The following is a 14,478-nucleotide window of genomic DNA, read 5'->3' on the forward strand; positions in this document are numbered from 1 at the left end:
GAAGCATGTTTAAATACCGCTTACCGTAACGGTTACTTATACCTCCTTCTTTGAAGGATGTACCTACTTAAAGCTAAAGAAAAAAAGACAGCAACCTAGCTGAGGGTCAATAGGCACCCACCTTGCTGAGGCAGCTGTGGTTGAGAAAGATGATTTGGCGCACTGCTCTCAGACTGACTTGATGAGGGTCGAGGAGGCACAGGAATGTTTGACTGTGAACCTGCACGAGCAAATCAAGCAAGTGGCGCATAGTTTAGAAACAAATAGGCACCGCCCTGTGAGCATGCATGAAGGCCACGGCACAGCAAACCACCACGAGAGACAACTTTTAAAAATCAAAACATGCACTTATCCCTAGGAAGTGAGGAGGGAGATGGGGCATAACCAGAGGTTTGAGATGGCTAAACAAACAAAAAAAAAAAGAAGGGAGGGGGGGATACTGATGTGAATTTAGCGAACATAGCCTGAAAACAGAGCTCAGTTACCGAAGCTCTTAGGGGGATGCGTGCTGTCACGGTCGACCAGCAAGGAAGGAGCAACACAGGTGTAGTGTATGGCCCCCGTCCTCGAAAAAAAAAAAAAAAACAAAAAAACAGCATATGCACGGGGCGAATGATGATGAGTGGGGTGAAGCTCCAGAGGGAATCATCGGTAAACCGTGAATACTCCGAATAATTCGCCCTGTATATGATCAAGTAAACACATGAGAAACACGGTGTATATATTAAACATCAAACTTCTACTGTACTGTTGGTTTACGTGGTCCCTTCATTACAACGGTCCCCCTAGCATACGTCGCCGCACTAAATCGAACGATTGCCTTCCACCAATGACACGCGCCATATGTGAATCTTCCGTGAACTCTGCCCAGTACATCATCAACGACGTGAGATTGGGCGCGTTTATACTAAAGGGTCGATGAGAGTCATGGCGAATTGCAGCTCACTTTAATTTTACATGTACGCTGTGAATTTTTATCGTTTAATCACGCACAGGAGAAATCTCACACAGGCACTACCTTGGAGGACAGCGCCATCTAGTGAACACTGCAAGAATTAGAGGTGGCTACCTACTATTACTACCACTACATACTACAGAGGAGGGACAGACCCACACCCTAAGGAGCTTCGCCCCTAAAAAATAAATAAATAAATAAATAAAATTCTGGTTATGCTACTGGCATTCTGCCTCCATCAAAATGCGGCCGCCTTGGCCGGGAATGGAACCCGCGTCCTCGAATCCTGCAGCGCGACACCTTAATGGCTAAGCTACCGGTGGCCAGTTTAAACCCCGGCTGCAATAAGTTATCGCCACGCGCGATGCTAGCGACGCTATCCTTTTCAGCACGCGTACTTGCCTGCAACAGGCGCGGCGGGAGAGCGGGCCTGGCGTCTCCTGCGAGCCGGCGGCGTCGCACGCTGGGGCCGCTTGGCAGCGGCGCGTCGAGGCGACTGCCTCCGACGTGGGGGCATCGCGACGAAGAGGAACGAAACGCGGCCGAAAAGGACGTCGCGATCCGAGCTGCACTAAAGTGCCGACGCCGAAACTTGGGCGACGAAACTTTCGACGGGCGCGAGAACGAAGAGCCGGCGATGCTCATCGTGGGGGCGCGTGGCGCTCTTCTCGACTCACGAGAGAAGCGCCGTACGAGCCCGTGAGACGAGGGGGGCACGTTCCCGTGGCACCTTCCTGCGCGGCTGGCGCCCACAGCGCGCGCGAATATGCTCATACACCACGAGGAGTCGCGTTCTCTCCCAAGAAGATTCCCCGGCTCATCGCGAGGAATCGACAAAAATGCGATACACCAACACAAAAAAAGACAGTCATACTCCGGGGTTGTTCAGTAATTGAGCGTCCGTTTAACCGTCGACTACCGGAAGTTTCGCACTGGAACGGCAGCAAACGCAACTCGCACGTACGAATCACCCGCCACGGTAGTGGTTACGACGCTCGACCGCTGACCCGAAGGTCGCGGGATCGAATCCCGGCCGCATTTTCGATTGAGGCGAAAATGCTGGAGGCCCGTGTACTTAGATTTAGGTGCACGTTAAGGAACACCAGATGGTCGAAATTTCCGGAGCCCTCCACTACGGCGTCCCTCATAATCATATCGTGGTTTTGGGACGTTAAACCCAGTAATTATATTACATCGCACGTACGAATCGACGTCGAAGGGATGTTAAATAACAGGAGAAAGAACCTACGTCAACTACGAACGGTTATCGAAGCCGCTGCCTAGGTGAAAAACAACGAACGCATAAAAAATTCACCGACGATTACGATACTGCCTAACGCGAATTCTGAGCGCAGCTACGCGTTGGGGCAACGCCAACTGTGTTTCATGTTTTGGCTATCCGCAGTTGTAGCACAATGTAACATTCGTTACATATTGCCACAGAAACTGCCAGCGCTCGAGTGCTACGCACACCGCTCTGTACATTACAGGCGTCGCGAACAAAGCGTAACGCCGACAGCCCCGTTACCACAAGCGAAGCCAGGCGCAGTGCACGTGCCAGCCCTGCATGCGCACGAGCTACGACCGAGGGGCCAGCGCGCGTGACGAGGGAAGAAAGCCAGTTTAGACGGCCGTGTCTCGTGAAAACGACAGACGCCGCGTTCGCTCTCTTTCGTCTTCGTTCGCTCTATCGGTTACTCCGACGCCAACAGCGACGCCGCTTAAAGCAGAAACGGGCGCCAATGTGGTGTACGTGTGTCGGAGGAATGTGGGGAGCGGGCACACAGCAGTGCTCGATTAGTGTTCCCATTCGTCTTGTTTTGTTAGCGATGAAGCTCGTCGAGTTAGCCATTCCGGATGGCAGTTACCGTGCAAATCACGCCGACACAGGAGACGCCTGCGAAAGGCTTCCGACACCACCTGCTCATTCATCCGAAACAGGAGAGTAGCTTCCTCGACAAAGCTATCTTATACCAGTGTCCCACGCGCACAGAAAAATGGCATTACCTTCCCAATGTCTTAACTTTTAATGCCATTTGTGCGGTGCCACGCGGGACAACCAAATGGCATGCGCTACCTAACGCCTTCGCCAGAACCCCTTCGACTGAGAAATGCGTACTCTCGACGTCAAAGCTTGCTCAGTGCAGTACGCATAAAACACTTGAAATAGCATCTATCGTGTCAAAGATATTTTATACATGACCTTTAACACATAGCATGTTAATTATCAGTTGTACTACAGTGAAATACACTTCGGAATTGCGACGGCTTCGACATGACAGGCGCCTTTCCGGATTCTAGGCTTTGGATTCAATATGAAATGGCTGAAGTTGCTGTGGGCGGTTGCAATGTTGTAAAAGACAGGAACACAAGCTAGTGGCGCCATAATATGCTTACTTATGCATTTCACTATCCGTGAACGCAACTGAGTGTTTTTATTTTATTTTTAGCCTAAAATTGCTCATTACAAAAATGGCTGTTATCGACATCATGACGTCAAATGTCATTAAATTCATACGTGTGGCAGCTCGGTTTAAAAAAAAAAACATCATTCAGGAACTTAATGCCTTAACTACTGAATGTCATCTCTTGTGACCGTGTGGCACGGGTATAAAAGCGTGCCTTCTCGGAGAAGGAGAAACGCACTGAGCCACCCTAAATTACTTCACCTGAGCGGGCTCTCTAGACGACGAAAACGCTCTGGTCATTCCTCATTGAACTAACCAGTCGTTCGTCGTTTACTAAAGCTTCGTCGCTTGGCCGATCGAAGTCGCAGGAGTGTGCAAACCAGCTCCGCACACTGGTTGAAATCTCGCAACTGCTATCTTTGCGCTGAACCGCGTGCTATACAGCACCACTTTTACCAAAATTAACCGCTGCGCCCCTCCCAGTGGAATGCTAATGCCTCTGCATTCGACACATCGCTTCCTCATACCTGACCCCCACGCCCTCAAGAACAACCACACTCACGAAGGCGGGGAGAGGGGGCTTGATTTAACAACGAGTACCATCTGGCACACTGACAAATGCGTTCCTCGAAAATTTCGAAGAGCGAGCAAGATGTTTCGAAAACGCCCTATGTGAGAAGGTTTTGCGAAGAGGAAGCCAACACGGCGAACACGTCACCTGTCGCGTCCTCCCCGAACAACTAGCGCGTCGAGTGAGCTAGCAACAGCAGCCGCGGGAAAACCTGACCCCCACCAGCAGTCAGCGCCAACTACGAGGGCTTCGAGGCAGCGGGCAGGTGGTGGCGGCGGCGGCAGACAGCAAACCCTTTTCTCTGTTTTCCTCGAGTCGCGTCGCTGAATTGCAAGCAGCCGGGACGACCGGCTTCGTGCCCTCGGGTCGCAGGCGCGTACCCCGCGCAGGCCACCACGAGGCCGGCTGCCAGAACGGCGGAGATGGGCCGATCTCTCGGAAGAGCTCGCCGCCGCCAGCACACTAGAAACGAGCAAGGCCGCGCGACGGAGCCGGCCGTACGTGACGTTGACTCGGCTCGACTTTTGCACCACGTGCGCCGAGCATGGCGTACCTACCAATTGGAAAAGGGCCTTTACGACGCATTATTCCGTGCGCCTGACGTTATGCGACTGCGCAACGTTACTGAAAGGAACGTTGAGGCACGGCGCTAAGACGGACACAAGTACACGAACGCAGATGACAACACCATTTGCGTCCGTTGCCGGCAACACGAAAATGGGTCAAAACTTGGAAATCTTCCCCTGTTCTGTATGCAACTCTGCAGGAGTGGCCAACTGTCTCTTCCCAGGCGACAATAAAACCAATAATCGAGCTCATCCAAAAGCTGGACGTGGCAGACTGGTGAGACAGTACGGCCGGAAAGAATCTTTTAAGTCGTGTGTGTGTGTGTGTGTGTGTATATATATATATATATATATATATATATATATATATATATATATCCCAATGTCACATGGGCAGAGAGACGTACATGTCCCCAGCCGGCCGCTGAGTTTCTCTCGCCATCGCATGGGCTCCGACGGTGCGCACATTATTCGCGACTGCTGCCTCGGGGTAGGAGGAGCAGCAGAGAGAGACAGCGCGGTCAGTCGCGCACGTGCTCAAGCACGCCACCGACGACGACGGCAGCACCCGGCGTGCAGCACGGCCGTGTTCCCACGGGCAGGCAGGCAGCCGAGGCAACGCCGGCTCGCATCCGGATGGCCGATAAGAAGGCAGCGCTGAGGGAGAGAGGGGGGGGGGGGGGGACGACAGGACCGAGCGATGCAGCAGAAGAACGACGAAGACGCCTTCTCTTCACAGGCGTGCCACGGCGAAGACGTCAGGGAAGGAGGAGGAGGGGGAAACGCAAGAAGCGACCTGCGCCACCGAGGCGAGACACGGGACGGCTGCCGCTGCTGCTGCTGCTCTCGCGTTCTTCGCCGAACGGCAGCTGCAGCAGCAGAAGGGGGCAGCGGGGCGGAAAAGGAGACCGCCGTCGCTAGAAAAGACAGCCACCACCACCACCACGGATTTTCGTTCCGCGTGCGGGGAGGGGAGGAACGAGCCCCAGAAATGATCCCAGCGACGACGACGCCGGCGGATTGCCTTCCCGCCGCCCCTTTTCTGGCAAATCAATTACACCCTCCCGAACACCGCCCCACGTTTTGTTGGCGGGCTTGTTTCATTTTCCTACGCTTCGCTTTCTCTTCCGACGCGCGGATCGAAATGTTTACGGCCCGACGTTAAGAAAGGAGGAACACTGAGACCACGAGAATCGAGAAGGTCTGTGATCGAGACCTCGTTGTCCTCAACGCGACGGCACACTTAACGCCCGGGACACGGTCGTAAAATAAAAACGACCTTCCCTTCTACTCTGGAAAAAGCAGACGGGGAGCACCGGCCGACGGGAACCACCTCGTCCGTCTCCGGCGTTAACAGACGCGGAAGCATCGAAAATCGAATGTCGCCCTGGTAAAACGGAACGAACCTAAAGAAGTGTAGCGCAAGCAGGATGGTTCGCTCGTTTTATGCTAGCGTGGTGGTCAATACCGTGGCCTCGCCCGCGACAACGTCCGGACCAGAGGGACAGCGGGCCGGCACTAAACCCGGTCGAACGGCTCAATGCAGTGCACCACGACGTTACGTTGTAAACATACCTGCCACTACATCCAAAGCGATGAATTCGTAAAAGGCGTCGCGGCCCCCACGACGAAAGAAATAGCGCGCTCATTTCTAAAAAAAAAAAATCTGTCCCGAACGAACAGTTTCGTGGGATATACCTAGAATTTATCAACGGCGATTTTGTTTTACAAGCAGTGTACAAAACTGCAACATCTTCCCAACTGCAGGGGTGAGACGGCTGAAATCGATTTGGGAGCAGTTTTGGGAGCAGCAAAATTTCAATTTAGGAGCAGGAGAACCTTGTTTGGGAGCAGTTAGCGGCATTTATTATGTCGTTTTTGGAGCTTGAAAAAAAAAAAAAAACAAATTTGTAGTAACTTGGAGGAACAAGCACATATTTTAATCGGCTTAGAATACACATAACATTCAAAGAGCCTTTGGAGAAAGCTTTTTTTAACAGATTATTGCCAGGTATGAACTACACTACCTTTTTACAAACCACGCAATTTATATAACCCTGGTAACAACATATGAAATAGGTAAAAAAAAAGTTTTTCCAAGTAGGTTCACTTTACATTTGAAAATAAGAAAAGAAAAAACATCACACTTCTCAAATAATAATAAAAAAAAATCCCGTTGTGATGGCTTTCGAGATAGCGCGCACGCGCGCCAGTGATCGCGACCGCGCAAAGTTCAAAGTTGCTCCTCGCGCGACACCCCCCCCCCCCCCCCCTCGCGGGCGGGCCTTCCGAGCGGGGTGATGTTATCGCATGCAGCCTCCGAGCGACGGCAATGGGCCGGCTCGTTTGTTTCGGCCGCGCACGTCGCTGCTCGCGTGCTTTTACCCGCTGTAGAACATACAATTCGCGGGGGGATCTTATCAATTTGGACTTCATACCGGAAGGACATGACGGCGACGGCAAGAACCCCTCGAGACTGTCCATATAATTGCTATCGCAATAAAAACTGATTGCACAAGAATTGTATAGTCACATAGCAGTACGTCTTTGAACGGTCAATGAATGATTCCGACTAGCACGCGATTGCGGCGACGCCTTCGCGCGTAACATCAGGAAAGAACAAAAGCGGTATGGCCACCGACGAACGCGCCAGTATGACCACCCCCATAGGCGTGCGCACGAAAGGGGGGGGGGGGGGGCAAAGTCGATACCGCCCATACTTTGACTTAATCGGAAGGAGGGGCGCTGCGAATAATATTTGCCCTCCCTGAAGGGCGAACCCTCAGGAAGCTTTCGAATAGCGTACGCAAAGCTTTGCGTTGGCTTTTCGCACAACTGCGCATGCGTCGTACGCTAACCGCTTGCGGGCTCTTGTTAAGTGACGGAAATAGCGGGCCGCAAACGCTAACACTAACTCAGCGTACGCTATTCGAAAACTGCCTAAAATAGAGCGCCTTCAGCTATCTGCTCGGCTGCGCGGGTGGCGTAGCGTCAAGTGTACCGCACGCTTTTAATGGGTGATAACAAAAGCGCGCGGCGCCACCGTTCGCTGCCACCTCGTGAGGGACCGCCTTCAAAAATGCGTCGCGAGCGCCGAGAAACCTTACCCCTCGGACACTACGTCGTTACCGCTCGGACACTACACATATTTACAACCGCTCAGAGGCGATTATCACAGCACTATGGAAGCCTCTATTACAAAGGCGCGTAGAAGGACACGCTTGGGCGCGTTAACGTGTTCTGCGAACGTATCCCTGGCGCTGCTTCTAAAGTTACGTTTTCCCACGCTGAAGGTGACGCGGGCTTGAAAATTCTTGATTGTGGGGCCGTTCGGCGCAATTTTTGCAATTTTTATGCTTTTGGAGCAGCTTGGCGCAGGAAAACGGAATCGTATCAAAAATGCGCAATATGCGCAGCTGTCTCACCCCTGCAACTGCAACATCTTCAAGCCCAACTGCGACATCTTCGGTAAGTTTGCTGTTGCCTATTTCACCTGCTTCGGGTATTCGTTTAAGTACAAAGGCTTGCTCGAAGCTGGTACCACCGTCCGGTGTACCTCGACCGTCAAAATATTTGCAAGAGTACTGCCATATAGCCAACCAGCGAAACACGGCAAGCGGATGAAGGGGTAAAAAAACCCACGTGACCTGCGGCACTAATGACGTCACGTTGTCGTCACGGATCGCAAAACTTTTGACGGCATCGTCCCTTTGTTAAAGATGGACCGATCCGAAAGGTAACACCACACCACGTGAGGTGCAGAAGGTTTCAGGGCGCGAAAGGGGGGTGGAGGGGTGAACAAAGCCAATTGAGTGATAATATCAAGGTAATTTAATGTGTTTCTCTCACACTGCGACACATGCCTTGCAAGAAGTTCGCTACCCGATTGTATAACTGAACGCATTATGAAGTGTGCACCAGCTAGGCTTTGGTCTTCAAGTGTCACAGATAATGTAACATGCTGCCCCGAACACTTTTGTCTTAAGAAATGACAAAACATTCCGATTCGGGGCAGTTTGCCAACATACGCCTGCACTCTTCCTCGAACGTACGCTACTCTGAAAACGCTATTCCAACTCGTCGCTGGTCTCGTGTTTCTTTTTCCTCGTACACGAAAAGCACACATTCTCGAAACGATACGTCTTCGAAGGTCGCCGGCAAACGCCTCCAACCAGTCGAACAGGTGCGGGAATTGAAAAAAAAAAAAAAAAACAAAAACAAAAAAACAAGAAATAATAAAATTCGCGCACCAGAAACAACGCACGTAAATCCTGCTCACAGGCTCCGCAAAACTTGCTCACCGGTCTCGCTGCTTCAGGCCGAACGCATGAACGCGCGAAAAATTTCGTAGAACGCGTCTCTCTCGGCAAACAATCCCAAGTACCCTGAAAATGCTCCTTAAGCGCTTTCCCGATTACTTTACAGCGTACATTCCCCAACAGTGCGCTTTCTTCGACTAGCGACGTGACTTAGCACTACAGCACTTTTTTTTTTTTTGCTTTCTTGCTTCACTTCTTACAGCACGAGTGCCGGGACGAACTCCTCCTCCGTGGCGGTAGGCAGCGTGAACTTGCACAACGCCGAAACACAAACCCGGAGCGCTTGCAGTGACGCAATGTTTACAAGACCCCATAACATTTTTTCATTGCCAGCCACTGCGAAGAATTAGTGTTAACAAAGCCCGATTAAACTGCCTGGTAGACTGCCATTCCCAGCGCTCGTTTTCGGATTTTGGGAACCTTCAAACAAACCTTTCACGATTTTTCGTTTGAAATTCCTTTCCCTGAACTGCCTCGAGAATCTAGAAACTTTCAAATCTAAAGAAAGTAATAAACACTGACTACGCGTTACCACTATTACCTTTCTCATCAAGTTTTCGTTTATGTGGTATACCATTCTCTTCTGTTGTATTGGACTGCTAAGTTTTGGGTGCCAGATAATTCAGTTGTATCAGAGTTAAGTACGATTTAAGTGCGCGACACCTCATTCTTTACATCGTACTGCGAATGCGCATGTAGCGTATCTGCTTCCTGTATCCGGAGTATGTTCGTGTTATCCCTGAAACGTGCTACATCGCATCGCAACAATACAACCAATCGCTGCAGTCTCGATATCATATGAATACTGGGAGCATTGAGAAACATGTGTACAGCTTGCACGGCTGGACTAACAGCGGTGTTTGTGGTCAGCTTAGTTTATTAGTAAAGTCTTAATTAGCACGGTCTTAATCAGCTTGGCTTAATTACCTTGATCTCAGCATAGCTCGTCTTAATTGGCTTGACTAAGCATGAAGACTGATTAATAACACGACTAAGACAAGACACTACTAAGGACTGTGTGCCACACTTACCGATGGCGGGCGACATGGATCTCGCCCCTGAGCCGGGGGGTTGGGGTCCCCCTCCTCCCGGGCCGGGCGGTGCCGCCCCCGGCGAAGGCGTCGGCCGCAGCGGCGACTGCTGGGGTGCCGGCGGCGTGCCCGCGGCGCCCCGCACGGGCCCAGCGCCCGCCGCGGGACTGCGGGCGCCCCCGCCGTGCTCGTCCTCGGAGCCGCCGCCACCGCTCAGCTCCTGCGGAACAAGACGAGAAGGGGAAAACAGGTCAGTCTCATAGATACTCATCATTCGCTTTGCTATTGTAGCAACACGCTGAACGCGAAATCGTCGGACTCGCGTAAAATACGGGCGAGTAGGGTCAGGCCTAGCTCAGCAGAGGCGAGTTAAGGCAACCCGCCTGCAAGCGGTTGGACCAGGCTGTATGCACCATATTCAGATCACACTCGACATGGTAGAATCGAGTTCACGTCAGCGAAGCTACAGACCCGAGCAAGCTTTTGAACATGGCAGGAAAAATACATAACAGAAGTCAGACAGCCACAACAGCACAAATGGGACGTTTTCCACACAATTCACGCGAAGACCTGCGAACAGTGCACAGATGGTGCCGTAGTAGGTCTGGCGGCTTGAAAAAAAAATAAATAAAATAAAACTAGGGTAAAATAAGGTGGCTCGAAGCAAGGAAGTGTATTCAGATTTACACAACCTGGGATACGACCGAACGCTGTCCCGCGTGACACTTTCTCCGCGGGTTATTCTTTATGCGTTCTTGCCACTCGTCCATTCCGAACGCCACTTTGTGGACAAACACATCGCATCTTGTTCCTCGTTTCTGTCGTTTCACGGGCGCAATATCCCCCCCACCCCCCCCACCCACACCCACAACGCCTAACCACACGTACGCGCGCGCCAACGCACACGATTTCACGCCTGGGCGCTCTTTTCCCATCGCTCAAACACCTGTCCGGCGGCCAGCGAACCGTTCCGATCAAAACAGACGGCGTCGCGGTTGAAAAGAATAAACAAAGAAAAGGGCATAATAAACACGACCGCCGACGGCGGCGGCGGCGGGGAAAGCCCCATAACGCCGCATTCACAATCAGGAAACGACTTCCCAATTACGTCATCGGGAGCTGCTGCTGCCGCTGCTGTCGGGGTGAATTCTTCAAACGCACGGGGCACGCACGCACGCACGCCGTGGCACACGCACACAGAGCCGTCGTCTCGCGGTGGCCCAAAGAAGAAACGAAAAAAAAAAAAGAAAGATAACAGCGCAGCTGCTTGTATCTGCTCGCTCGCACGGCGGTCGAGCTCCCCTAGCAAGAACACGCCAACCACAAAAAAAAGGAGAAAAAAAAACGGGAAAAGAAAAACAGCACGCACACCCGCAGCGAGCGATAAAAAAGGAAAAGACAGTACAATGCAAGCAATAAAGAGGAAGAAAGACACTCCGCTCACGACACGAACACAGAATGATGCAGTAGAAGAGCGAAGAACGCGCGAAAGGAAGAAAAAAGAAGTATATAAAACGGACACAGCAACAAAGAAGTGGGTCTTCCGTGCTTAGGAGGAGGAAAACGGAGGCAGCCGCAGCGCGTGCATTTATTTCGCCTTTTGTTTGTTCGTTTATTGCTTTCGTTCTCGGCTCCTTCCCTACCGCAAAAGCGACGAGCGCTCCCCTTCCGAGTTCGACGTTACAGCGCAGTCAAGCCTCAACGTAACCCCTTCCTGCCAAAACACACACACTCGCAGATCCAAGGAACCAAACGCACGAACACCATCAGCGCCCAACGTTCGCAGCGGTACCCCTCCCAGTCCACCAAAACCTTTTGTTGTTACTGTTCGGGCCTGCAACGCAACTCCCGTATCTCGGCAGCGCGCTCGTAAATGATCTGTCCATTCGCTATTTTCGGAAGCGGCCAGCTTGTGGGGCGGCTCTGGCGTTGTTGGCTTTTCTAACGGCTCCCTCTCCCACAGCTACAGATAGCGGCAGTGTTCTTCATTCGTGTTAACTTTTTCTTTTATTATTGCCGTCCCTTCAGCGCTGCGCGCTTTATTTTACTGCTTTCTCTCTCTTTTTTTTTACACGTACGGTAACTCGTTTTTCGCGTGTCGATCAGTTGTTTCGGGCAAGCAGTTAGCTAGCAGCAGCACTCGAGGTCGTCCTTCGGTTCTCGGACGGCCTTGCGGAAGCCGGCGTGAAATATCAGTCGGAATGAAAACGAGCCGCGCAGACAGCGAGGCAGCGTAGATATACAACGCCAAACAAAACAACGAAGAACGGCGTGGAGAGGGAATGGGGGGGGGGGGGGGGGGCTCCCGCAGATAGATGGCAGCGCGAGATCTGGCCAGCATAAACGGCCCGGCACGCGAACGCCTCGCTTCTCCGCAAACAGAGCTAATGATGCGCCGCCACAGGCCCCCACTTTCTCGGCTAAGGCAATTTGCGTCCGCGCAGATAAAGAAGCTCCGCTGGTTTTATTTGTTTCTTTTTTCCACGATCGCCCATTACGAAACCACCCGGCGCCGAATCGAAACATTCTACCGCGGTGACGGGTCTTTTTTTCCAGCGACTGCAACACAAGATACACACAGTAGCGACAGGCAGCTGCCATTACACAAAACATCGTTTTCGTAACAACAGCGATACGTGAAGGAGGGGACCTTCGCGCATCAACGGTCTCAATACTGAAAGACAGCAGCATCGAGCACAAGTTTAGGCCTTACCGTCATTCCAATCACAGAAAGCTGTATTTCGAAGTATCCTCGATTCATTTCGTATCCATAGTCTAGCACAGGAGCACGACGATACAGCTTGGAACGGGTGCGCCGGGCATTTCTTTCTTTTCCTTTTTTTCTTTAATCCCGCCGCGGCCTACACTAACAGACCGTAACCATCACAAAATATGGCGACGATTTAGGATTGTCGGCGTCGTACTACCCAAAAGCAAGCCGAGGGTATTCAACACACACACACACACACACACACACACACACACACACACACACACACACACACACACACACACACACACACACACACACACACACACACTTATTCGTGACGGTCGCCAACACCACAAAACGTCGCGACCGCGGGTAAACTGGCTTTGCTTACTGCACAAAACCGTGAAAGAAACATGCAATGCTAGTGAGGCCCGTGTACAGTGCGATTTCAGTGCACGTTAAAGAACCCCCGGTGGTCTAATTACCCGGAGCCTTCCCCTACGACCTCTCACATAGCCCAAGTTGCTTTGGGACGTGGTAGTGGTTTGAAGAGGAAAAGGCGCCTAATTTCTGCAGCCCGGTCTGGAGCACGGCGCAGCGCTAAACCCCACAAAACCAACTTGAAAGCTACTTCCATTCTCCTTCCGTCCCCCGAGGCGTTCTCGCGCCCCACGACCACAAGCGGGGAGTAAAGACCAACCGCACGCCGCGTGAGAACGCGCCCCGCCGAAGAAAAGGTCGCCGCCGTCCACGCGCCGGGCAACGTGACACGCCCTACCGCCAATCTGTCAACCCCAACGACACAACAGCGGCAATCTTCGCCGGACAAAATCAGTGGGCCGCACCAGGCACGCACGTGACGACGCCCTCGTCCTTGGGAACCAGAAAAGGTCCACAGAGGAAACTAGAGACATCGTGGATGTTGCTGCTCTTCTTTCTTTTGTTATATTGTGCTGCTAGCGTTCCAAACTACTATAACATTATAATATTATTATTATACACACAACCATGCACAACAGCATATCATATTATAGAAATAGGTGTTCTATGGTGAAAACAAAGAGTCAGGATGCTTTGCACGATTGTAACGAACAGACTAGATACTGGCTGGTGCCCCGTTTCAAAGAGGATGCTAACGAATATCAGCATCACCACCACCCCCCACGCGGCATGTACGCAAAAACCAGCATCACTCTTTCGGAGAGCGCTGCCAGAAATTCCAGCTCCCTTTCCGGCAAGCGCACCTTCAGGAAGGCGGGCAGGCTTACGCAAGGGAGGAGGAAGGATAGGTTGCAGGGATGAAAAGACGCCACTTCTGCTTACATAAGGGACACAGTCGGTTGGAGGCATTTTGGGTGAGAGAGTAGGAAGCAGCGAAAAGAGGGAGAGAGAGAGAGGACTCGGCCAGCCGGCTCATACATGATTCGCGCCCTCCGCTTACGTAACGACACGAGGCGTGCCAAACTGTGCCGCAATACTCAGTGCAGTAACATATGCACAGATGAAGTGACACATTGCAAAATCTGCAAGTTGGCTTTTCCTGCAAGAATATTTCCCGCACGAAACCCCACATTCCCGGACTGCTTTTCTCGCTCTAGGCATCGCAAAACTACTAAAAAATTACTGCGGGAATGTCACGCTTCATAGTAAATTGAATGGCGTGCAGAGAGAAACCAAAGAAACGAATGGCGGAGAGGAGTAGAACGGAAAAAAAGTTGTTTGCCTGCTTGTCTCTAGTTCGAGGCTGTTCGTGCGGAAAACAAGCTTCCTTGCGCATGCCCAGTAACTATTTTTCAAGGTGTCAATTGGCACAGAAACTTACCCACGAGCGCAACCGCCGATTTCAATTCATTCATAACGCCCTAATGCAAAGCAGAAAAGAAGCCGACAAAGTAGGCGACACGCTTGTAACGCC

At 51.8% G+C, this 14,478-nt stretch overlaps 1 protein-coding gene across 3 annotated transcripts in view; it reads right to left on the minus strand.

Moving 5' to 3' along the window:
- LOC119396027 (trithorax group protein osa) overlaps positions 1 to 14,478 on the minus strand; it is a 199,653-nt gene that overhangs the window by 39,734 nt on the left and 145,441 nt on the right. For all 3 annotated transcript variants that reach the window (XM_049416875.1, XM_049416873.1, XM_049416874.1), the window contains exons 4-5: positions 9,851 to 10,070; positions 122 to 220 (exon numbers count right to left, since the gene is read on the minus strand). In XM_049416875.1, coding sequence (XP_049272832.1) covers positions 122 to 220; positions 9,851 to 10,070 — 319 coding nt within the window. The remainder of the gene's footprint in view (positions 1 to 121; positions 221 to 9,850; positions 10,071 to 14,478) is intronic.

Source organism: Rhipicephalus sanguineus, chromosome 6, assembly GCF_013339695.2.
Source record: "Rhipicephalus sanguineus isolate Rsan-2018 chromosome 6, BIME_Rsan_1.4, whole genome shotgun sequence".
In the NCBI taxonomy this organism is placed as follows: Eukaryota; Metazoa; Arthropoda; class Arachnida; order Ixodida; family Ixodidae; genus Rhipicephalus; species Rhipicephalus sanguineus.